Source organism: Pempheris klunzingeri, chromosome 18, assembly GCF_042242105.1.
Source record: "Pempheris klunzingeri isolate RE-2024b chromosome 18, fPemKlu1.hap1, whole genome shotgun sequence".
In the NCBI taxonomy this organism is placed as follows: Eukaryota; Metazoa; Chordata; class Actinopteri; order Acropomatiformes; family Pempheridae; genus Pempheris; species Pempheris klunzingeri.
The window spans coordinates 16,190,276-16,213,582 of record NC_092029.1 but is presented as its reverse complement, the minus strand read 5'-3'; the positions used below and the strand labels follow the sequence as shown (position 1 = coordinate 16,213,582).

The window sequence follows — 23,307 nt, the reverse complement described above, 5'->3', positions numbered from 1 at the left end:
AAACTATTACCAAAGTTCTCTATTAGACTGATGGAGCCAGCCATAACGAGCACCATTAGGGATATACTGATGGAAACACTTATTTAGTTGACATAATATTAGTACATTATTCTTCAAAGAACTAGGCCACATGTTACACTAATTGTCCTTGTTTTCCCTGCAGGCCTGTAATGCACGGAAGTCCCTGCATAATTAAAAATTAACATGCTACATATCCTGTCTACAGGAAGTTTCTAGCTATACAAAGTTTACTTGCGTACCGTTAATAATTACCTTGTTACCTTACATTGTTAAAATATTGTTCAGGATCCCACTTTGGCTGCTGGCCTGAAGCTGGTTGTTCCTTGCATAAGCAGAAAATGATCATAAGTCCAGCCTAAAGGAAGACGCTTCATGTTTGCTACCTAAGCTACCTAAATCTTATTCTCTTCCTTGTTTCTGTGTCTTTAGGTTGTGTGCGGCCATCCGGCGTGCAGCACGGAGACCTGTTGAACCAGACCGAAGCAAACCGAGGCTCGTTCCCCCCGGGAACCCTGCTGACTTATGGCTGTGAGCCTGGCTACACTGCTGACGGACCCAGCAGCATCATTTGTACCAGCTCTGGAGCCTGGTCCCATAGACCTCCACGCTGTATCAGAAGCAGCGGTGAGCAAGCAGCCAAGCACAGAAGAACATCATTTAGTGTTCCCTGAAAGCTTTGTTTTTTATACAATTAAAAGTAGCATTTGTGGTCATTGTCATGCAGACTATGCTCATATGCAGACCGAATTTTTCATCACCTTTAGGTTAATCTTGTGTATTTAACACACACAACTGCATGAAAACATAAGCACATTGGTGCAATATCACACCGTATCATAATACCAAGAGTGAGGATTGAGTCACAAATTTCACAAGTTATGAGTGTTTAAACCACAGACATCAAATCTGACCGCAGGTAGAAATAACGCCAACACATTTTTGGTACACAACAACAGCTGCACCTGCTAACGTCTCTGCCGCCTCTGCCTCTTCCCAGTGTGTGCGCCTCCCACTGAGCCGGAGAATGGGGGCTACCGCTGCCACCCGTCTCCCTGCCACCGCCTCACCCAGAAGACCGTCATCGAGTACTTCTGTGATGAGGGCTACGCTCTGAAGGGAGACTACAAGTTCCTCACCTGTCAGAACGGCGAGTGGGACGGTCCCATGCAGATCAGCTGCCGCCTCACACAAGGTCCGCCACGTCAGCCAACTTTTACCGTCATGCATTCCGTCTTGTTGAGCCCACACAACCTCATGCAGGAAATTTAAATCATAAATCTGTGAAGCGCATTTTTGACTCCCTCTCTGTTCTTCCTCCCTCAGACAAGGAGCCGAGCTCTCCTCTGGGTATACCAGCCCTGTCTATTGTGGCGTCCACAGCCAGTTCTGTGGCACTCATCCTGCTTTTAGTGGTGCTGTTTGTTCTTGTACAGCCCAAACTCAAATCCTTCCATCACAGCAGGTACGATACACACACACACACACACACACACACAGTTTATTGCATCCATGAACTTATTTTTGTTTGCTCTAACATCATCATCTTTTGTATTTTAGGTGCAATGTAAATCTGAGTCATAGTCACATAGTAGCTCCACTGAGTATATTTTTATATAAGCATGTACTTAGTGTATGTCTGGACTAGATTTGAAGTGTAAAAAGCTTTAAGTTTGTGCATGAAATTCGAGCTGTTAAATGGTCGGTCTACACAATTGCATTGTTTAAAATAGAAATACTGTTTTCCGTGAGATGGTGTACCTTGGTGGCAAAACATCTCTGATCCTCTGACTTCTTGTGTTGTCAACTTCAAGGACTCCGTCGCAAAGTTGCTCCAAGGGAAGCTGACGCTTCCCAGAGAGAAAATAAAACAGCTCTGTAAAATGTTATCATATTTTTCAAGACCACATTTTCTCTTTCTGTCATAAAGAGAATTCATATGTTTCAACATCTGTGTCACTCTGTGTGAATGCTGTTTTCTTCATGGTGTTACTGAAGAGGGCGTTCATGTTGAAAAGGATTTTTTTTTTTTTATCCTTTCGTTTGTTTCACAAACTGTGGTTGGCAGAAACTCTTGAAAGCTTTAGTTCTGTTTGCTCTGGAAGAACACTGCCCTTTTATATTCAGTGCCATAAAACTACCTCCCAGTATGTCACAAAGTAACCTCTGCTGTTAATGCTTCACTTGGACACACCTGTAGCTCAGATCCACTTTTGGTTGAAACTAGCCACATAAACAAGCTGTCCATCTGAGATAAACAAAACCTGGTAACTTGTTTTACAAGTCTGCATTTCTTAAATATTTGAGAAATGAAAGTAAAAGGGTTAATACCATCAGAGTCACTAACCGCCTTTGCTGTGGCTCTGTGATAAAAAGGCCAGAATGATTTGATCTCTTGCTCATTGGGACTCTTGTTGATTGTGTAGTGGGCCTGAGGGCTTAGTGCAGCCTGCTATGAAGGGATTGCACAGTCAATGCTAATCACTTCCTATCCCCAGAGGGTCTGCTGCGGCACGCATCACACATGACTGCACCATGCCCATCAACCTGAATCCAGTGTCTTGATCCACCTTGTGCACACTTGTCTGTGTGTCTCACTCTTTCTTGGTCTGTCTGTCCATCAGGAGGGAGCAGGGAGTCTCCGGCCAGCCCAGCTCCATCATGGTGGAGGGCGTCCAGGTGGCACTGCCCTCCTACGAAGAGGCCGTATATGGAAGTGGTGGACCCTGTGGTGCCTCCGGTCCTCCTCCTTCTCCACCGCCCCCTCCCCCAGAGTCTCGAGTCCCCATCGTGCTCTCTGAGGGGCTTCCCCAGGGGGCCACAGGAGGCCATGGCCCCAGCAGAGCCCGCCATCACAGAGACTTAGACTTTTGTCTCCCATCCACGTCCTCCTCATCGTCCTTCTCCTCCCGCCGTCACGCAGAGACGGTGCTGGTTCATCAGGCCCCCTCTTCCTCCTCCTCCTCTTCTTCATCATCTTGGGCTAGAGAGCACCCTGGGGGTGCATGCGCGGGCCCCTTACCTCTCCGTAGAGACTCTGAGAGTAGCGACCAGCACAGTCTGCTTTCTGTCACCTCAACGGATGAGTTTTCTGATGGTGAGAGGAAGCAGTAGTTACCCAAACATTAGCTTCATAACAAAGACAGCCCGACCCATACTAATTGCTACAATGATAACAAAATGATCACAAACATCTTTTTACACATTTTTCCTCTACAATTTCAAAAAATATACAGTATACAGTGAGAAGATGTTTCTAGATTTCAGTGTCTTGCTCTAGTAACAAGACACACAAAGTCATTCACAGACATCTTTGAACTCGGTTGCCAAGTACTAGTGAAGACAAAAGACACCTGCCAAGAGTAATTTCATTGGCCATCCTTAATCAATACTTTTTAATAGAAATGTCAGCCCATTTTCAGTGTTATTCATTGTATGGACCTGTGTGCTGCTAGAGACATTCTGTGAAGCAGGCCTAATTAAAAGTTCACTCCGTGTTGGATTAAGTTTATAATTAACCATAAAATGACTCAACACACTTGAATAATTTCAATTTTCCCCATATGCCATGGTGAAATGGTGGGAACTGTTTAAACACTACCATGTCTGCTGGAGATAGCATTACAAATAGTCAATTAGGAGCCTGTTTGATACAGCCTCTTTTATTTGTTATGATCTCAGTTAGAGAATGTTTACTGAAGACAACAGGGACAAAACTTGAGAAAAGGCCAAAGGAATGATTTCTCATGACTTTAAGCACACATGAAATCCAGTTGTATTGAAATGTTTTTGGTGATGTAAAAAGATCACATGACTGTACGGCAGGTTGCTAGCTGACCCTAGAGTCACTGCTCTATTCTAATACGTCTGTTCTTTGCCCCTGCAGATATTCCCCTGTTGAAGGAAGCATGAAGCCTGCCAGCCTGCTATCAGCATCAGCAGCAGAGCCCCTATCTCCCTATCTCTCACTGCTGACCAGGACTGACTGTGGCTGTCAACCCACAACCCCCGACTCCCCTCAGCAGCCAGCAGAGAAAAGACTAGAACTATGCCCATTCCCCACGCAACCTCTTCTGCCATTGCTACCCATGCAGAGCAAAGCCAACAGTCAATACTCACTGCACCATAAGCAATGATGGAGCATCACCGAACCCAGCTGCTGGATCAAATTAAAGACAGGCCCCACAAACAAAGTGGTGCCAGCTCAACATAAATCCTGTAGATCCTGTGTATATGAGTAAAACATGCATACTGAGTCAAGGCTGTGTACTATAGGCTATGTATCACCATACACTCGCCTCCTCCCAGGTTTATATTAGCGTTGCTCACAGTTGCTTCATCTGAGAAGGCTACAGCAATGGAGACACGTCGACTCTGTCTGGGATTACTGCGGCTAAAAAAAAAAAAAAAAATGAAATAACTTGTGATGTTCGCTCCTGACGCTGCGGCGCTCGGAATCAGAATCGTCTTCCCCCTATACTTGAAAAGTTGTGAGTGATGGCTGGGTTTTTGCGTCCCGCTTTGTGAATGCTGCATGTTGTTTTTAGTTATTGCTGTCACAGCACGGTGGCCCACTCTGAATGAAGCATGAAGTCTCCTGTCTGTCTCTCTCTCTCCCTCTCTCTCTCTCTCTCTCTCTCTCTCTCTCTCTCTCTCTCTAGCTATCTGTGTATCCTGGTTGGCGTCTAGCATATGGATTAGTGGGATTGAGAACCACTTCACAAGAGCTAAAAGCAGGGTGCAGCGTTTTACGAAGCACCGTATCACAACTATAAACAGACCTGCTCTTTTCTTTTCTGTTGCCAGCTGCACCCAGTATCTGGAAGGTGCTCTTTCTGTCGCATGAGTGGGATTGATTGGTATTTTGGCACCAGGACTGCGAAACATCTCGCTGGTATAAGAAGGAGACAAAGTCACATTTTGTCTACAGGCTGCGGAGAGCGTTGTCTTTCAACATGGTGATCGAGCACGTGACTGAACTTTAAGGTTGTTTAATTTTCTTCCCACTGTATTTATTGGTTGGTGTGCGTGGGTGCAGTTTGCTGAATTGGAGTGCATGTGTGTGTGCGCGCGTGCGTTTGTGCTTTTCTCTGTGTGTGAGCCATGCAGGACAGGACATATCCTCATACGGTTGGCCTCCGCGCAGCCATTCTCAGATCAGAGACTGGCTTCACAGTGTCCCCGTCTTCTTTCACCACAGGAAAATATCCCTCCCAGCGCTGAATAAGTCACATGAACAAACCAGCGTCACTTCAGGCTACCAGTCTACCACACAATGTGTGTATTATTCATCTACTCTCTAACTAGAATATTTATCATTTTCTGCTGAATGGCTGGAAAACACAAGTCTCCTCAGAGGAACCGGCTCTCGCCCACCTTCACACTGTACCGAGGACTCTCCACTTGTGTGCATTATTGACACAACTGCAACTGGTTGCAGTGAAACGATAAAAGTTTTGTTACATAGCGCCCCACCCCCGCCACACACACACACTCACTCACCCTTCCTAATGCCAAGTGCAAAATTTAAGAGAGAATCGTGTTATTTTGTTAGAAATCATCCTGTTTTCATTGCCACTGGAAAAGCTTCTGTGGTTGAGCTGGTCACCCTGGAAACGGCATGAGTCCAAAGGATCCTGAGAATTACTTTTCAAGCTTAACTGCTCGGGAAAAGAAAACGGAAGAACCCGTCTGAATTTCAGTTCCTTTACTTGGCATTTGTGGCTGTCTGTCATTGTCAACGGCTACATTATTAATGCAAACAGAATGTTGCCTTAGACTTGTACATTTTCTTTTTTTTTTTTTGGATGTATAATCTTAAGCCTCCGCGTTGGTTGCTTTACAGTATTGCAACGTGTTCTGTTCTCCCAATGGCCTTACTCTGTTCTTTTTCTATTCTATGCATAAAACTGTCTTTGTGTATTTATCAATGAGTTTACTTCTTTGTGGACACGACTAAACGAATGTCCATCCCTCTCTGTCCTCCCCCTAGCTTTTCCAGCTACTGTGGTGGTGATGATGATGATGATGACGAACCTATAAGCACCTATATTTCACTATTCCTTTGCTTCTCTTTTGCTACAAGACATCAAAATATCACAGGATTGAAAAGAAAAGAAGAAAAAAAACTGAAATTAACTTTGCGTTCAGAAGCACTGTTGTACGGTGTTGCATCCCTGAAAATAACAGGTAAAAAAAATGTACACATCTTGATTAGTTACAGTGCTTTCAGCTTTGGTTTTTTCCTCTGTACATGGCAGTGGGTGTGAAGATAGTAATTTAATATTTGTATAAAGTTTAATTTAATTTTACAGTGTGTATATAACTTTCTAATTAAAGCTTTCTTTTGAATGTGGAAGACAATGTGTCATCATTTAAGCTCAGCTAAGTTATGTTTTTGGGAAATGTTCATCCAACTGACAAAGCACGCATTTTCATACTGAAAGTTCTGCAATGTGTGTCTGCTTGTATTAGTCAGAAGAATATCTTTCCATTTTCCTTTGGATCGGATCCCGGAAGATATGAATGAACCTTGTTCTTGGAAATCCTGCTGCTGTTCTATATCAGCTTGATTTAATGCACTAGCCCACTTCCTGGTACAATCAATGTAATATTTCTAGAGCTATTTCAAGTGTGCCATAGGTATTCGGTAGTACCTTTGTCACATTATGCTCCATCAGTTCCAAATCAAGTCAATCATTCACCAATCTGAAGCGAAAGTACGAGTGATCTCGGTCAAAGGTCGTCATAGCATATTATGCTCAACAACGGATTTATTGCAGCTTCCTGAAATATGCTGCTTTGTTTGGTTAGTCTGCAGAGCGACTGAAGATGCCTGAAGAGCTTAGCTCCTTTTACAGCCACAGTTTCTATTAAATTACTTCTCAAAAACAATCTTGGATGCCTGCAGTTACGAGCAAAAAAGTTTTTTCTCTGGCTCAACTTGTGGTTTATTATCATCATGCCTTTTGTCCTGCTGTTATACTGTATCTGCTGCTGAGTCCTGTTAAGTGGTAGCTGATGGGGAGCGTGTGAACCATTCGTCCTCTCTCTGTAGTATTATTGTGACTGAGTGACACCTAGTGGTCGCTATTAGAAACTGCGCTGATTTAAAAAATAAAAAATAAATCTTATTTGGCGAGTGCGTGACGTCATGTTCGGAAACCCTTCCGCCGCACTTCGGTTATTTTCGTGTTCTGCAGCGTCACCCCGAGTCCATCATCCAGCCATCCACCCGGCCTCTGTGTCAGCAACCGGGAACTGTTGAATATGTGCTTGTTAGTCGAAATGTGACCAGCCTGACACGGTAGCATTTACAAAAAAAAATCATCTTTATATACAACACAAAAAAGTGACTTTAAATACAGTATTGAAATAACGGAGCACATATAATACACATTATAGATACAGACATACATAGATACACATAATAGACGCGAACTAAAATAAATTAAAATTGAGAGCACTGAGATTTTTAACTAGTTCGAGGTAAGAGTTCAATAGTACAACTCCAGAAGATGGCAGTAATGCAGCACTTAATGGCGCAAGCTGCCGTTAATCTTCAATGAAAAAGAAGACGAAGAAAAAAGTAGTAGAAGAAGAATCTACCGTCATAGGTCACGTGAGTCGTTTCCGCGTCCTCCCGATTGATACACTCCCCCTCCTCCCCCCTCTTCTTCCTCTTCTTCTTCCTCCTCCTCCTCCAGCAGCAGCAGCAGCAGCAGAGGCTCCATTTTGTTTGGTTTGGCAGTTTGCGGTCACTGTCGACAGCCAGCGAGGAAACACCTAAAGGACCAAGGACAGGTTTGTGTACAGCGGTGGAAAATCATCCTCGCGTCGCCATTCAGCTCTGGTTTTGTTGTACTTAACGTTAACTGTCGCCTGTCGGTGCCGTTAGCTTAAATTAGCTCTCAGCGGGGCTCGGTCACATTTGGTAGCAAACGCCAGGCCCCGCGGTTGACTGGCAACCGTTAGCCGTCGTTAATCACTCTCGGTGGGCAGTGTTAGCTAAATAAACCCTTTAGCGCAACGCCAATGCACTGCACCGTCTGTTTCCAGGTAACCTTACCAGCATCACCATGAATGGATGTCGTATTTTCATCGGCCGTCTGAGCCCCTCGGCCCGGGAGAAGGATGTGGAGAGGTTCTTCAAAGGATACGGCCGCATCCGAGATATTGACCTCAAGAGGGGCTTTGGGTTTGTGGTGAGTCACTCAGCTTGTATTCACGGAGATGGTCCACGAACTGTGAATTTCACCCACAGTCAAGATGTATGTATGGGAAGTCAGACAGAACAGAATGTTTATTCATTTAAATCATTCATTCGTCAGTAGATGTTGAGCTCTGTCATCCACGACCTTCATTTTGTGTCCTGTTTGTCGACACACCCACGCTGCTGAACGCCCTTTGTAATGTCCGTGGGCCCGTTCATCATATAGATGTGCTGCAGTGAAGTCCTGCCGGGGCCAGTATTACCAAGAAGGGCTTTAAGTCTTCAGCTGTGTCTCAGTCAAACACTAAGTTAGATACATGTGGATGATATGCATGCACACACTTCATTGTGTCACAGTGTGTATCACAATTATTTACTTTTCTCCCCTGATCTGCGTTTAATAACCTGTAATGACAAAGGGAGAAGATTTTAGAAATGTTAACAAATTTGTCAAAATCAACACATTACACCTCCAGCTTACGTCAATATTCAGCCGTGTCGTGGCAGCATTGACTCTCAAATTGAGCATCAAGTGGATCCTGTTTCCCGCTACTTTTTATTGTGATTTTTCTAGTTATTAACACACGTATGGCCCTTTTGATGGATGCTATTGTACCACAGTACAAGTGACGCCCAAAGGAGCAGGTAGAATTACTCGCAGCTGTGTGACATCAAAACTGGGTAAACGACTCCAGGAACATTGTGTCACGAATTGGGTCACAGCCATTTTCTGCTGGCTTTGTGTATTTTTAAGCTAAGGGAAAGAAAAGCTGCATATTTAAAATGGCCTCTCTGTGGTTCTCCTCGCATGTAGGAATGACTCGTGAAAAGGGCTCAAGCGTTGTTGTAAATGCTGTGCGTCGTGTTGGTTGCAGGAGTTTGACGACCCCAGGGATGCTGAAGATGCCGTCTATGAGCTCGACGGCAAAGAGCTGTGCAATGAAAGGTGGGAAGTTCTATTGTGGTAAATGTGAACATACGGAGTTTGGATGCGTTTTCCTTCCCCAGTTGCTCTCTGGCTGTTTCCATGGTGATGCTAAAAAAGCCCTCTCTGTAATTTCAGGGTGACCATTGAGCACGCCCGCGTCCGTCTGCGAGGCGGCCGTGGCAGAGGAGGCGGCGGTGCAGGGGGGCGGTTTTCTGATCGCTATGGCAGAGGCTCCCAGAACAGTCGGAGGTAACGTTTCCACACGGCCACCATGACACGAATTACATCACAAATCTACACCTCGGCCGGTCAGTGATATTGTTCAGTTGATCAAGTTTATTTTTTGATGTTTTTCTTTTGTTTTTAGTCGAAATCCTCCTCCGATGCGCACTGAGAACCGCCTGATCGTGGAGAACTTGTCCTCTCGCGTCAGCTGGCAGGTTCGTATTGCCACATGTTTTTTGTACACACGAAGCCTCTAAAAGCTGCAACACCTCCATCAGTCTGCTTCCAACAATATACACATACAAATGTAGAATTTCACTGCTGCTAAAATCATAGACACACTGTCTCAGGAATCAAAACAATTGCTAATGTGTATAAACAGTCAAACTGTTTTATAGTGATGTGGCCCAAATTGTTCTGCTCTTATGAGTCTGCATCATGTGCAGTTAGTAATAAGTCCAAGAGCAATAACAAGAAAACACTTAATTTGTTCCTTTTTTCAAATTTTAACCAATTCTTCACCCCTTTATTTGCCAGCCTGACTGTTGTGTCATGTGGAAGAGCTCGCTTATGGTGGAGTTAACCCCTTCTGGGTCCTTCTGTCTGGGTTGAGCCTGTGGTGTCAGCCAGTCTGTCCTACTCCTAGTTGACGCCCGCTGGTCATGTGACCGCTCGCTCCACACTAGAGGCACTGGCGGCCCCTTCGCTCGCTCGCAACGCCCCCTGTCGAAGGCAGGGGGGGCGCCTGGTGTGTGGCTGAGAGCGAGAGAGAGGAAACAGAGAGTTGGCAGAGAGAAAGGAGAGGAAAGAGCGAGAGTCGATGGTGATGGTGGTGGCGTATTGATCGATGGTTCGTTAATTTGAGGGGCTTCGATCGATCGATATCCCCCCTCCCTTCCCCCCTCTGGTGTTCCCGCACATCGCGAGCGAGAGAGTGTGAGTTCCTCCCAGGTGCCCATGGATATAATCTGCTGTTTTCCCGAGGTTATGGTGGGCTCGGAGAGCCTGCGGCCCACCCCAAAGGGTTTCGCTCTCAGGTAGTAGTTTCCTCTCTTCCACCCTGTTCACTCTCTTTACTGAGGCGGGGTGCCGAGACGGGGGCGGTCCCGGCGCGGAGCCCTGTGCTCTCCTTGCCAGGGAAAATGGGGCTCTTCGTGCCAAACGCTGCCCAAGTGGCGCCACTGCAGTTCAGTTCATGCAGATGGTGTTCATGTCTCTGTAGTTGTAATGAGCAGTGGGTCCAAGAATCTCAAAACTGTCAAAAACACTCAGCCTGTCCAGCAAATGGCACTCATTAGAATTGGTTGATATCTAAATTGGCACACATTATACCTTCTTTACCTTTTAAGTTTTGGATTACTTGTATAACACTTTGGTGATGTGACTGGCTGATAAAATGGTGTCTGAGGTTCTTGGACCCACCTTCCTTATCTGCAGTAGCCTGTGTAGTCCTCTCAGAGAATCTAACCATCTCTCTTTTTGGGTAAATCAGTCTTGTTTAATGTCTCAGACTGTTTTCGTGTCCTGTCCGTAAGTTGACTGATGTTTACGTGTGTAGGACCTGAAAGATTTCATGAGACAAGCGGGAGAGGTGACATTTGCAGATGCACACCGCCCCAAGCTCAACGAAGGGTAAGACCGTTTGTGGATGATAACCAAGCAGTCTATGGTGAACGGCATGTTGTATAAGATTGTAACTAAAAGAGTCTTGTGGTGTTTTTACAGGGTTGTTGAGTTTGCCTCTTACAGTGATCTGAAAAATGCCCTTGAGAAACTGTCTGGAAAGGAAATCAATGGCAGGAAAATCAAGCTCATTGAAGCAGCCAAGAAGAGGTGAGTTGTCGGCTGGAGCCTCTGTTCATTAAAAAACCCATCAATACATATTAGAGAAGGCAGCTGATGGTGGCTGATGGATTCCTTTTCACCCACGATTGACTGCACACAGGCCTCTCCTTTACACTGATGTTTCCCTCCATTTGGGCTCAAGGATGAACTGATTAGATTTTGGTGGTCACTGGTCAAATTACCACATTTTTGGTCATAACTCAACCAAACCAATGAAATCCCATAGTGCGACCATGATGTGGGACTATATATATGATTAAAAATACAGGAATGTAGTTGAGTCTTATGATGATCTTCCTCTCTTCTTCTTTCCCAGGTCCAGAAGTCGTTCCCGGTCTGAGAGCTCCTCTCGCTCGCGGTCCCATTCTCGCGGTCGCTCTCCCTCTCGCTCCCCCAGACGCTCCCGCAGCCCTGCGAAGGCCCACCGCTCCCGCTCGCGCTCCCACAGTGGGTCCCCCGCTGGCGGCGCCTCCTCCCCAGCCCCCAAATCGAAGGAGCCCACTAAACGGTCCTCCAAGACGAGTAAGTCTGCCACCCCGCCCTCCCCTCCGCCCGCCCAGAGGGCGTCTGTCTCCCGCTCCCGCTCTCGTTCACGCTCCCGCTCCCGCTCTCCTTCAACTGACAGCCAGCGCTAAAAGCTGTGTGTAAGGTCGGCAGGATCCATCAGTAGGAACAAGTTTCAGCAGTAGGACCAGCTTGAGGAGTTGGCTCACCGGAGCTCCCATGATCCCTTCTGAAAGCTGAGTGTTCCTTCAGTGAAGATTGGTTTTCCTGTCTGGATTGTCATAACTGTCCTCAAGTTATTCCCATTTCAAACACAGATTCATTGTCGGACAGGAACAGTGACATGAGTTCAAATATTTCATTGATTTAATAGGGCATTTTAAATTTCGATAACCTAAACAGAAGACACTTGTTACACAGTGATACTGTTCGTGTCCCCCCCCACCCCCCATAGTTGGGACCCGTGTGTGTGTTCAGTGACTCCTCGCGTCTGAATTAGCTCATCCATGTAGGCTGCAGGTCCAGTACCAGCGTCAGGTCTCACTGCTCCCGGGTCTGTAAAGTCCTCGCTACATTCAAGAAACTCTGAAGAGGGAATCTGTATTTTTCAGCAGTTCTAGGATACTTTTGATAAGTCGCGTGACCACTTTCTCTCTATCTTGGAAAACTTTTGCTTGTTTTTTGCTCGTTGGTGTGAGAGTTTTTAATCTCTTGTTACATGTTTGACCTTATCCCTCACAGCTTCCAAATCCTCTCACCTCTTTTTCTTTCTGGTATATGTGGTATCTATAACTTGCATGTGTTTTTGTTTGATCAAAAGTTACTCTTATTATTGAAAATGATTTTATTCGAGCTTAAAGCTCAAATACAAACCACCTTCATCACTGGCATCGGCAGCTTCAGCATCACGAACACTGTACAATTACGCACGTTGTTCCAGCAGTTAAACAGCTGTACCAGAAACAAACTGGTGACATCACAAATCTTACATTTTCTTGCAGTTGACTGTTAAACTTTCAATTTGTTGGGAGATGTTGTACTCTTAAGGATAATGCCAACGCTTTAATTTCAACACTTAAAGAGCAATGCAGATTATTTTAGCATTGGCATTTTATTTTATTTTCTATTGGTTTAGGGTTTTGTGAACAGAATTTCAGACTTTTGTTTCACATTAAGTGTATAGTGTAATTCTAAGAAAAGTTGTTGGTACTGTGATGTTACTGTGCTTGAGATGAATGTGTAGACAAGGGTTTGGAAAAAAGCTACATTTTTGTACATAAGGATTTTATTTTCAGTGAAAAATGCAAAGGACGTTTGTATGGTGTAGGACGGCAATGGACTTAAAACAATAAAACAGTTTTAACTAAATCATTCTGTGTTCATCAGTGCTTTCATAATGAAACATTTACTAATAAATTAAGCCGTCAGAATCGGACAATTCATATAGTACTTAAAGTAAGTCGCAGTCTCAAAAATGACGTGGCACAACATGGCTGTCCTGCAGTTGTCCATTTGTTTCAAGTATCGCAGGAGTCTGTTCAGTGAAGAGCAGGTTCCTTCGGTCAGCAAGAGTTCACACAGGTAGAAAAACATCAGGCGACATTCGTCGTCCGTCCATCACACACCTCGGGGGGGCTCTCCCAACTTTCCCCCTGTGTTTGCCTGCTGGTACGCCTCTGTGGAGCAGACAGACAGGTAGGTGGGTGAGCAGACAGACAGACAGACAGGTAGGTGGGTGGGCAGAGCAAGCAGAACACACACAAACCATTTCATGATGTGAAGCTTGGAGTTGATGTGGCTGAAATGGGATCATTAATTCCACATACTACACTCAAACAATGCAAATGAGAATAAATGGCCTCTTAACAACTATTAATTTGTTCTGTATTCCTCTTTATTTCTTAGTTTTCCCACATCTTGTGGCGTATGGCTGCTGTTTTGTTCACCTCCATTATTGCAGCGTACCCGCACCAGGCTGTAGTAGTCATCTAGGTGAATGAGGTCCTAGGTTGTGTTGCAGCAACATTCACATGTCAATATATTTTTGTTTTTTATAGTAAGTAGTTAATCATTTAGTCTGTAAAAGATTAGCGATGTTAGAAATGAAAAATAAAAATTGTTTGTCAGACCAACTGTTCAAGCCCCAAAAATGATTCTGAAACAGAAACAGCAAACTCTCACATATGAGATGCTGCAACCACAATATAGTTGACATTTTTGGCTTTAAATAAGAAATAACTTAAGTGATGATGTTTTGATTTCTGTTAATCAATTAGTCCTTCCAGCACTACACCTGGACACAGATGACAGCTCCTCTGTGTGTGTGTGTGAGTGTGTGTGTTCTTTAAAGGCTCGCAGGTCATCGACACGCTGACCCTTGTAAAAAGCAGGTGTCAGCCTCACCTTTCTCTCTGAGTTTGAACCTCTGGTGACACCTGAACAGCACGATGAGCGCCGCCGCCTCCATCAGCTGGAAGGCCACGTAGACCATGGGGAACAGGAAGAGGGGGCCGATGACCGCCGGGGGAAAGGCCGTCTTCAGAATGGTGGAGCACAGCTGGATGTTCTGACAGCCTGTTTCCATGGCTACGGTCCTCCGCTCCCTGCAGGGTGGGGGGTGCAGACTTACTCATAAGTCATGGATACACAAAGGAGGGCTGACTGTTTGTGACGTGACTAACGCTGGCTGTCACGGTGCCCATCAGAGCTTGAATTTAACCAAATGACTGTGACTTACGGTTGGTTGAGCTTGAAGAGCGAGGAGATGATGTATCCGAAGGAGTAGCCTATGAGGGGCATGAGAGCGCCGATGGCCATGAGGGGGAGAGACAGCACCGTCAGGATGGAGCCTTTGATTGCAATGCTGGCCAGGACGCCGATCACCACGACAGAAACCATCATTATAGAGAGGCCTACCTGAGAACAGCAGGAGCAAACACATCAGACTCTAGTCATTTGCTTTCTATATTGTTAAAGACAGAGACTGCTGATATTCTAAATATACATATATATGTTCCTTTATTACCTGAGCACTGTAGTTTATGCTTTTGAATTGCTTCCTCATAGACCATCATTGCTGATAATACAGCAGCACTAAATGTGTATAAATCAGATACGGAAAACAGTCCCAGGAAACGCACTGTTACCCAGGGCTGAACTATATGATGCCATATTGCAATTCTGATGCCCTCTAAAAATGAATCTAGTCAATTACTATTACGTTTTGTGTAACCAGTAGTTCAGAAGCCAAAGATTAACTTTACATAATTTTTTTTGATGTATAACAGAGAAAAGCATCAAATTCTTACATTTCAAAAGCTGGAACCTGCATGTTCTTGGTATTTTTGTTAAATAAATGAGTAAAACAATAAATCAGTCTGCAAACTTGTCGCCTGCTGATTGTCATTTATTTTACAAGCCGTTACTCAAAGCGGTGTGAGCTCCACAGTGCTCCTTATCTAAATGCTGTGCACACACTAACCTTAGTGATGGTCCTACTGTACTGCGGCCTGTAGTAGTTGATGAGGATGCCGGCCCCGCAGGGTATGAGGATCATCAACAGCGATAAAGTGATGTTGACGTAGGGCACGAAGTCCTGCAGGTTAGCGAAGCCCTGACAGTAAATGTAGAGCAGCAGAGGCATCATGCCGAGAGCCAGCAGCGTGGAGCAGGAGGTCATCACGATGCTGAGGGGAAAGACAGCTGATGACGGCCTCGTGACTCTGACTAGACTGACAAGGTGGTGGCAGGTAAACTACTGTTGCTGGGCCTGAATTCATTATTTATTACATAACAGAATTCATGTCATTTCAGTCTCCTTCCTTATTCCTTTGGTCACCCATGACCTTTTGTTTTGGCCAACCACTGGGTCAAAAATAATAAGGAGTGAGGAATCTGGACAGCTATAGAGTCAAACAAGCTCAACACAAGATGCATTTTGTAGAGAAAAGCAGCCACTAAATGGTCAGATTGTTTGAGTCCAAGAAAGAACTTTGAACCTCAAGACTTTAAGCCAAGAGTGCTCAGACAAAAAGAAAATGTGACCATCTACAGATTCATATAATCCAGCTCCCGATCATGTGGTACGATCAGACTGCTGCTCTAATTTCAAGAATAATCTTTAAAGGTCGCATATTATGCTCAAGCTCATGCTCCTATTTGGAGGCTTCCACTAGAACAGGTCTGACATGGTTTAGTGGTCTCAGAACACAACGGGCCTTCAACGTCTTCGTGTCACATGGAGCTGGTGTCAGTAAGAAAAGAATAACGGCGGACAGTCGGCCTGCTGAAGGGCTGGAGGAGGTCACATGTTCAACAGATCCCCTTATGACATCATAAAAGGAGCCAAATCTAAACAGCGTGTTTTCACATACATTTACAGAACGATAGAGCAGGAAAAAAGACAGAGGACGGTCTTTTCTCGTAATTTGGTGGTCTGTCGTCACTCTGGGGACAAAGTGCATCGTGGCATAATATGGGACCTTTAAACTTAAGCTATTACAGAATGTATTCTTACCTCTTGTGCCACCATCTTGGCCCACAAGAGACGTCAAAAGGCACGTTTATGCTGCTAAATGAAGCATCTAGCATCATTTCATAGCCAACCTGACAGCATGTTGTTAAATCTGTGAGGTGTAGTGAGCACTGTAGCCTCCAGGGGGCGCAAGTGGGTGTCAGACTGGTTGCAGCCAACTGTTGCAAGATTTATTGCCCCTGTATCGCCCCTTTACAGCATTAGCTGTAAAACAATGTGTAACAGTCAACTTTACACTATATTAATGAGCACTATTAAAAAAAAAGTTTGAACGTGCCTTTAAATTTGTAGAGAAAACCTGAATAATAATAATTAGAATCTGATTTGTTTGTGTGCATTTGTTGTGCGGATTGGTTGGAAACAAAGAAAAAGCCCCATAAGCAGCAGATCCTCATCAATACAGAAATGATTGGCTTATACAGAATGTGGTTCAATCTCATCGCAGTATTTTGTCAGTTTATAACAAACGTACGATTGTCTGAAGGAATCTGTTTGATCAGTGCTGTTTTAGTCATTACACCCTGCATCAATGCCTGAAGCCGTCCTGTCAGACTGTGCTCAACAGCTGCAGGCCAGATAAGATCCTCAGACATCAGATAGAGCAGGAATGTCCTGGACGTCACGCCACCATTATCTGCCCACACGGTCAGTGGTGAATAACTGAGTGAATGGCCTGATGGCTTTTGCCTTGTAATGATAATATCATGGTTTTATGATCAGGCTGGTGATGCCCTGCAGGTTGTTCAACTCTAATAATGACAGGAAGTGTGCCACTGCTTCTTAAATCACACAATTCTCTCTGAGCATCATCAGTGGAGAGGGGGGGGGGGGTACATGTTCAGTATTCAGTCAAAACAAGGTTGTAAAGCAAACAGCTTCTGCTGTTTCAGTGCACTTTGAGCAGCACACACACCTTCTTTGCATTGTATTAAGTGACAAGATGGATTAAGTAAGAACACATGTAAATCACAGCTGAGAGGATGATTGATTGTGATGTGACATCAGGTTCCTTTGCACTCTGCGAAGAAATCAGCAGAGATCAATGAATGGAATCCAATGAAGGATGTGTCGAAACACTTGGAACTAGAGAAAATCAATCTTTACATATATGTACACTGTTGCCCATAAAGTTGGAATAAAATCTTTTTTACCTCTTCTCATGAAATGATTGTGACAATGTGATTTATTTTTGATAAATAAAGTGAATATCTTCTCAACTTTATTGATCAAACATATCACAGTGAAACTTAAACCACAATGAACCTTTGCAAACTGTGTATTCAGGCTTTAACAAAATTGGGGGTATTGAACAATTATTCCAACTTTATGGGCAACAGTGTATATACATACATACACACACACACACATATATATATATATATATATACAGTGCTGTGAAAAAGTATTTAACTTTGTTTCTTGTCTGTTCTTGAATTGCTTTAGATCGGGGCACGATGTGTTGCATTTTGAGATCTTTCAGCCTACTTCATGTTGTCTATTTAAGTGATTTCTTGATTCTACAGCTCTGGCAGTAATCAGGCCTGGGTGTGGTTAGTGAAATTGAACTCAGCTTTCAAACATGTGGTTAATCACAGTTAATTCATGATTTAACAAGGAGGGGGCAATTACTTTTTCACATAGGGCCAGGTTGGTTTGGATAGCTCTTTTCCCTTAATAAATGAAATCATCATTCAAAAACTGCTTTTTGTGTTTACTCAGGTCATCTTTGAGTGATATTAAAATTGGTTTGATGATCTGAAACATGTAAGTGTGACAATAAAGCAAAAACAGAAGAAATCTGTAAGGGGGCAAATACTTTTTCACAGCACTGTAGCACAGCACTATATAGTTAAGATGTTAAGATGGCCCCTTTGACCTAGCAAGTAAGCAAAGTACTCTTGACATCTACGAACATAATAGAGGTCTTTTATGTATTTGTTTAATTATTAATTTTATGCTAGTTTACATTATTAATTCTATGTATGTGTGCGTATGTGTGGAGGTTTCATGTACTGTACAAAACTATTGTATTTGTACAAAAAGACAATAATACAGCTGAAAATACAGTGTGTGTGTGTGTGCGTGTGTGTTTGTGTGTGTGTTTGTGTGTGCGTGCGTATGTGTGTGTGTGTGTGTGCACCTGAGGTTCATGTCTCCCTGCAGAGCCAGGGCCAGGATGTTGGAGAGGCTTCCTCCTGGACAGCAGCCACAGATCAGAACCACCACAGCCGTGACGTCGGTGAGCTGGAACACCTACAGCATGAAGTGATAACATGTTCATGCTCGAGGCGGCCACAGATAAGATCATCAGACATCAGAAACAGCTGGTGGAATGACTGCTGGTTGACAGTAAAAAGGTTTCACCTTACTGTGGTAATATCATGGTTTTATTATCAGACTGATGATGTCCTGCAGGTCATTCAACTCTAATAATAACAACAGGAAAGTTGGTTTGGTGTGAGGTGTAAGGACACTATGTAAGCAAGCGTATGTAATCACTGGGTTATCACTTTTAAATCATTAATGTGCTGTTATCATTCTATTCTACTAAAGTTATCAATAGAAATTATAGTATGCACTTTTAAACATATCTTCGATAGTTGTCGGACTAAACAGAAAATACAGAAAAGGCAAAAATAAGTGCAATTTGCACTTTTTTGTTCATCCATTTCACATATAAATGTCAGATCAATGACAATAACTGATGATTATTAGGTCTTAAAGACCATCGGTCACACCACAAAGCAGCTGTGTACGTGCAGTCAGAAAACAATCACTTAAGTTGATTATGGAAGTCAAACTACATTATTATCATAATTACGTTTTTTTTCCTCCATTAGTCGACTGATTGATGAGTGATTGATGATGACTGATCCCAATTTCCCAGATTCTACATGACATTTTCAAATGTCTTGTCTTGTCAAACCAGCAGGCAAAACCCTAAACATATACAATTCACAATCCTATGAAATAGAGAAAGAGGTCAATTAAAATTCATGAATCATCAAAACAGTTGGCCATTATTTTCTGGTGATTTTCCTGCTGGAAACGCAACTAAATTAAATAAAAATACAAATCATCTTATGTCATTATATGTGGCAAAATGTATGGATTAGTATGAATATATTCAAAAGCATTAATATTGTTTGAATCAGATACATGTTTTCACTGCAGTGGGCATCATATGCTTCCTCTATTGTAAATTAAAGTATGATCTCACCTACCAGGACTTAAGAACAATACCAACCTTAGCTAAGCAAAAGGCAGTCAGAGGCATGATGCCATACTGGGCCAGCACTGCTATGGCCACCCCTTTAGGTTTCACTATGTGCTCCTGGGAGGAAGGAAAAAGATGTTTTGGTACAGACGTTGTAATACTGTCACAAAGACTGTCTGTATCCTTTATGAGCACAGGTAAGGGTCACCTTGATCTTAGACACCTCCATGGTGCATCCCAGTGAAACCATGGTGATGGATAAGACGATTATCAAAATTATGTTGATGGTTTTGTCCAGTTCCGGAGATATCATGGCCGTGAAAACAGAGCTGACGTTGGCCGCCGTCGTGTTGAACGGGGAGCTTTCGTTTTGCCACAGATGCACATCAGAGGACAGATCCGCCGTGAGGTCCCCGGTGCCTTCCATGTTGGAGCAGCACGCACTGAGCTGTAGTCCTGCAACACAAACAGGGACAAACTGGGCTTCATTATATGATCCAGATTTCTACACATCTGTGATTAAAAACACATAGTGAATTATTAACTATTTAACCATTTAGAGGCACATTGAGGCCAGCTGGTTTTCTGGCATTTAGAGCAGCCTATACAGCACAAAAACGGGCACCAAAGAGGACAGATCACCATGTTTCATCTACCATACTGGCATCCTAGAGGACACTTGTGCCTTGTTTTTTTTGTTTTTTTTAAACATATCCTCCCTCCACCAGTGAGGCTGAGTACAGATAATGCTTCATACTAATGGACAGAGGAGGTCTTCAGTCAGCTTGTTCTTCCGGACATGTGGCCGAAGCTTTACACATGCAGCACGGGGCACAACACAACGCTAGTGCAGCTTGTGAAAACAATACTGTTTGTGAAAAGAAATTTCTCCTACGCTTTTGTTATTTTTGTTATCGGTGACATTTCTTCCAGATGGCAGGTAGACTTAGAGCCGTTACACACAGTGCATCCCCTGCACATGCTCGATTGTTTCAGTGAGTACGTCTCACGCCTTTCTTATCTGTGCAGTTTACTTAAAGTGTGCATTGTTTCTGAACAGGCTGAGAGGTTGCTTTTGCATCGATAAGCAGTGTTTCTCATCGGCGAGCATCATGAGGACAATCTCTCAGTTCATAGTACACATTATATGGTCCTGCAGCCTTTAACCTAATATTTCATGCAGCACAGCTTGACACACAGCGCACGTTTACTTAATACTCGTGTTTTTACATGAACCTTTAGACATTTTCAAATCAAATACTAGAATTTTTTGGTTAAATGTCAAGACGATTAAGAAACAATACCCTAAAAGTAGGAATGAAATATAATTTGCTAGATATCTGTGACTTTTCACATTGCACACTTGATACTTGCACCATCTTTGTAGCATGTATGAGTCTCCCTATTTAGCATTTACAGACATTTAAATGTACTTAAAATGTAGTTGTGCCCAGATATGAGTGTTTATTAATAGACAATATCTACCAGCAGTTACAACATGTTTTATATTACAACTGTGTTTGACTGTATAGTTATTTGTTGTGTGTTTATACACCAGCTTCCACTTCTGGCAACAGAAAGAGGAAAAGCTGTTGACACATAATTGATAAATGCTACAATAAACTACATTTACATTGATTAAATGTTTATATACTGCTCATAAATGCTGAAAATAGGGCACGGTGTCGCCGCTAAGTTATTCTTACTCAACCAGTTTTATAATTTTAGTGATTTAACCAAGAATACTCAGATTTAAGGTGTTCAGAAACTTTTGTCTGACAGTTTTAGCTACATGTTTCTGCAGCAAGCCGTTCAAATCTGTGTTAAAGACCGAGGAAAAACGCCCAGACTTTGCTTTCTTCAAACCTCACTCTCCCTTGTGCTTCGATGCCAAGTTAACCTCCATCTCCAGAGCTGACGACCACATCCTCCCTACTGGCACGCTCTCACGCTGTGTGCACACAAATTACCTTCACAGGATTTCTCTATTTTGCACTCATAAAAAAAAAAAAAAATACCACAGAGTTTCATAAATGTGTCACATACCAACTTCTTCACTGTTCTGAAGGTGAGAATTGAACACTTATTCTAGGAGGTCAGTTTGTACAAAATAGAAGAAAAAAGAAACAAAAAACAGGTGTATTCCCCAGAAATAAACGCTCACTACTTGAAGCAGAAATCTAACAGTTTTGTTTGATTGCAGTTGTATTTCTTATATTGTGTTACCTGTTTAGCCAGAGATTCTTCCACTCTTCTCTCCTCCTCTCTCTCAAACAAAATCTAGCCCTGAGTGTGTTGACACTCTCTTTTGTGTCACTCACATGTGACACATGAAGGCTCCTGGTTGTGCTGAGCTGCCATCTAGTGCACGAGTGACTCCTGCAGCTCGATAGGAGTCGTACAGCAGAGGAATAGAGACGCCTGCAGAAGGAGAGCTCCTCAGGTCTGACCAGACACGACATGGACTCACGTGAAAGAGCAGAATAAAACATTTGCTTGTTGTTTGGGAGATCAGAGCATTGTAGCATGTTGTTTCTGACCCAGATCTGCTTGGCATTGACACTGACACTGACATTGACATTTGAATAAATCTTTCAAAGCATGATTCAAAAGATGAGACACTACAGGTGAGATGGTGTTTTTTTTAAGCAGTGGTCAATTTTGGCTTTAATGTTCATCACATTTCACCGAAGAAAACTGTTGGATGGAACAAAAATACAGCAATTTTGCTGGTGGCTAAACGATAGACAGGCTTGGACGCTAACTCGTGTGATACTATTGACAGAAAGATCTTATTGCTTCAAAAATGTTGTCAAGAGGAGAGCATAAAAGCACGAATGGATGATCTGCTCATTAGGAATATATGGTCTCGCCTTACTGCCAAGTTAACTACTAACGTTATCATCAGGCTTGTTTGGCGACAGCACTCTGGCCAGCCAGCAGATTAGTTTCTGCCAAGTACAAACTCTGCACATGATCACAAATTACGTGCAGTTCACAGATTTACTCTCTAAAGCTCACGCCAATGTTCCCGTTTGCTGGACAGTTCTGCTCTTGCCGCTGACAAGGCCGCAAAGAGGAAACTCCTCATACGTGTAGCTCTGTGCCAGCCCGAGAGAAGCTCGTGCTCGATGCATGCAGCGTGGGACATAGATGTGAGAGCAGCTCTGCTAATTTTAGAGGAGGAAAATGAACACGAAATAGGATTGTATATTATAAATTATAAATTGGTGTGAGGCTGATTTGTGGTGTAGTTATTATCACGATAACCAATAAACTAGTCAGCCACAATAGGCCAAACCCTTTACTGTGCCAGCTGTAACACCGGAACAGCACGTTCTGCCATTAAGAGTGTGTGAACAGTTGCTAGTCAGCCAGCAGAAAAGTCAAGACAGATTGTTCAGAGAGATGGACGATTGGAAGGAACATCCAGCTTCTGCTCTCTGCAAAAACAAACTTACAGACGAATCCTACAGAGAAAAGGAACTAAACCTAAACACTGATCACGTCTTCTGTGTCAAAATGAACACATTTGGAACTTGATGGTCGGTTGCCAGATAAGACGTGCTTGAGCTTCTGGGGGCACGTCAGACATATAAAAAAAAAAAAAAAAGGTTTGTAATGACATTGCTGAAGGGTTTGGAAATGACTCCTCCTCTGTGCTGTGAGATTGACAGGATGTAGGTGGAAGGAAGGAGCGTTATGAGGGAGTGAGGGAGGTGGACATGTGCTAAATACTCACTACTCGCCGAACAGTAAATCTCTCAAAGCGACCCGTAGTGTAAATACTGCACCGACTACACTCTGATTGACTTGGTAGTGAA

General features: G+C 43.5%; 3 protein-coding genes across 3 annotated transcripts in view; 2 read left to right on the top strand and 1 right to left on the bottom strand.

The window, feature by feature from the left end:
* susd6 (sushi domain containing 6) overlaps window positions 1-6,369 on the top strand; it is a 31,243-nt gene extending 24,874 nt beyond the window's left edge. Inside the window, exons 3-7 of the mRNA XM_070849427.1 lie at window positions 451-645; window positions 1,019-1,213; window positions 1,345-1,483; window positions 2,643-3,115; window positions 3,905-6,369. Coding sequence (XP_070705528.1) covers window positions 451-645; window positions 1,019-1,213; window positions 1,345-1,483; window positions 2,643-3,115; window positions 3,905-3,930 — 1,028 coding nt within the window. The 3' untranslated portion in view covers window positions 3,931-6,369. The remainder of the gene's footprint in view (window positions 1-450; window positions 646-1,018; window positions 1,214-1,344; window positions 1,484-2,642; window positions 3,116-3,904) is intronic.
* Window positions 6,370-7,727: 1,358 nt separating this feature from the next.
* On the top strand, window positions 7,728-13,100 carry srsf5b (serine and arginine rich splicing factor 5b). The gene is made up of 8 exons (XM_070849065.1): window positions 7,728-7,821; window positions 8,077-8,222; window positions 9,106-9,176; window positions 9,294-9,407; window positions 9,526-9,598; window positions 10,942-11,015; window positions 11,109-11,216; window positions 11,545-13,100. Exons 2-8 carry the CDS (start codon window positions 8,097-8,099, stop codon window positions 11,861-11,863), a joined length of 885 nt encoding a protein of 294 aa, XP_070705166.1. The 5' UTR covers window positions 7,728-7,821; window positions 8,077-8,096; the 3' UTR covers window positions 11,864-13,100.
* On the bottom strand, window positions 13,045-19,910 carry slc10a1 (solute carrier family 10 member 1). The gene is made up of 7 exons (XM_070849064.1): window positions 19,692-19,910; window positions 19,514-19,600; window positions 18,407-18,519; window positions 15,214-15,418; window positions 14,470-14,648; window positions 14,136-14,335; window positions 13,045-13,408 (listed from the first exon to the last, which is right to left on the bottom strand). Exons 1-7 carry the CDS (start codon window positions 19,908-19,910, stop codon window positions 13,350-13,352), a joined length of 1,062 nt encoding a protein of 353 aa, XP_070705165.1. The 3' UTR covers window positions 13,045-13,349.
* Between the last annotated feature and the right edge of the window lie 3,397 nt (window positions 19,911-23,307).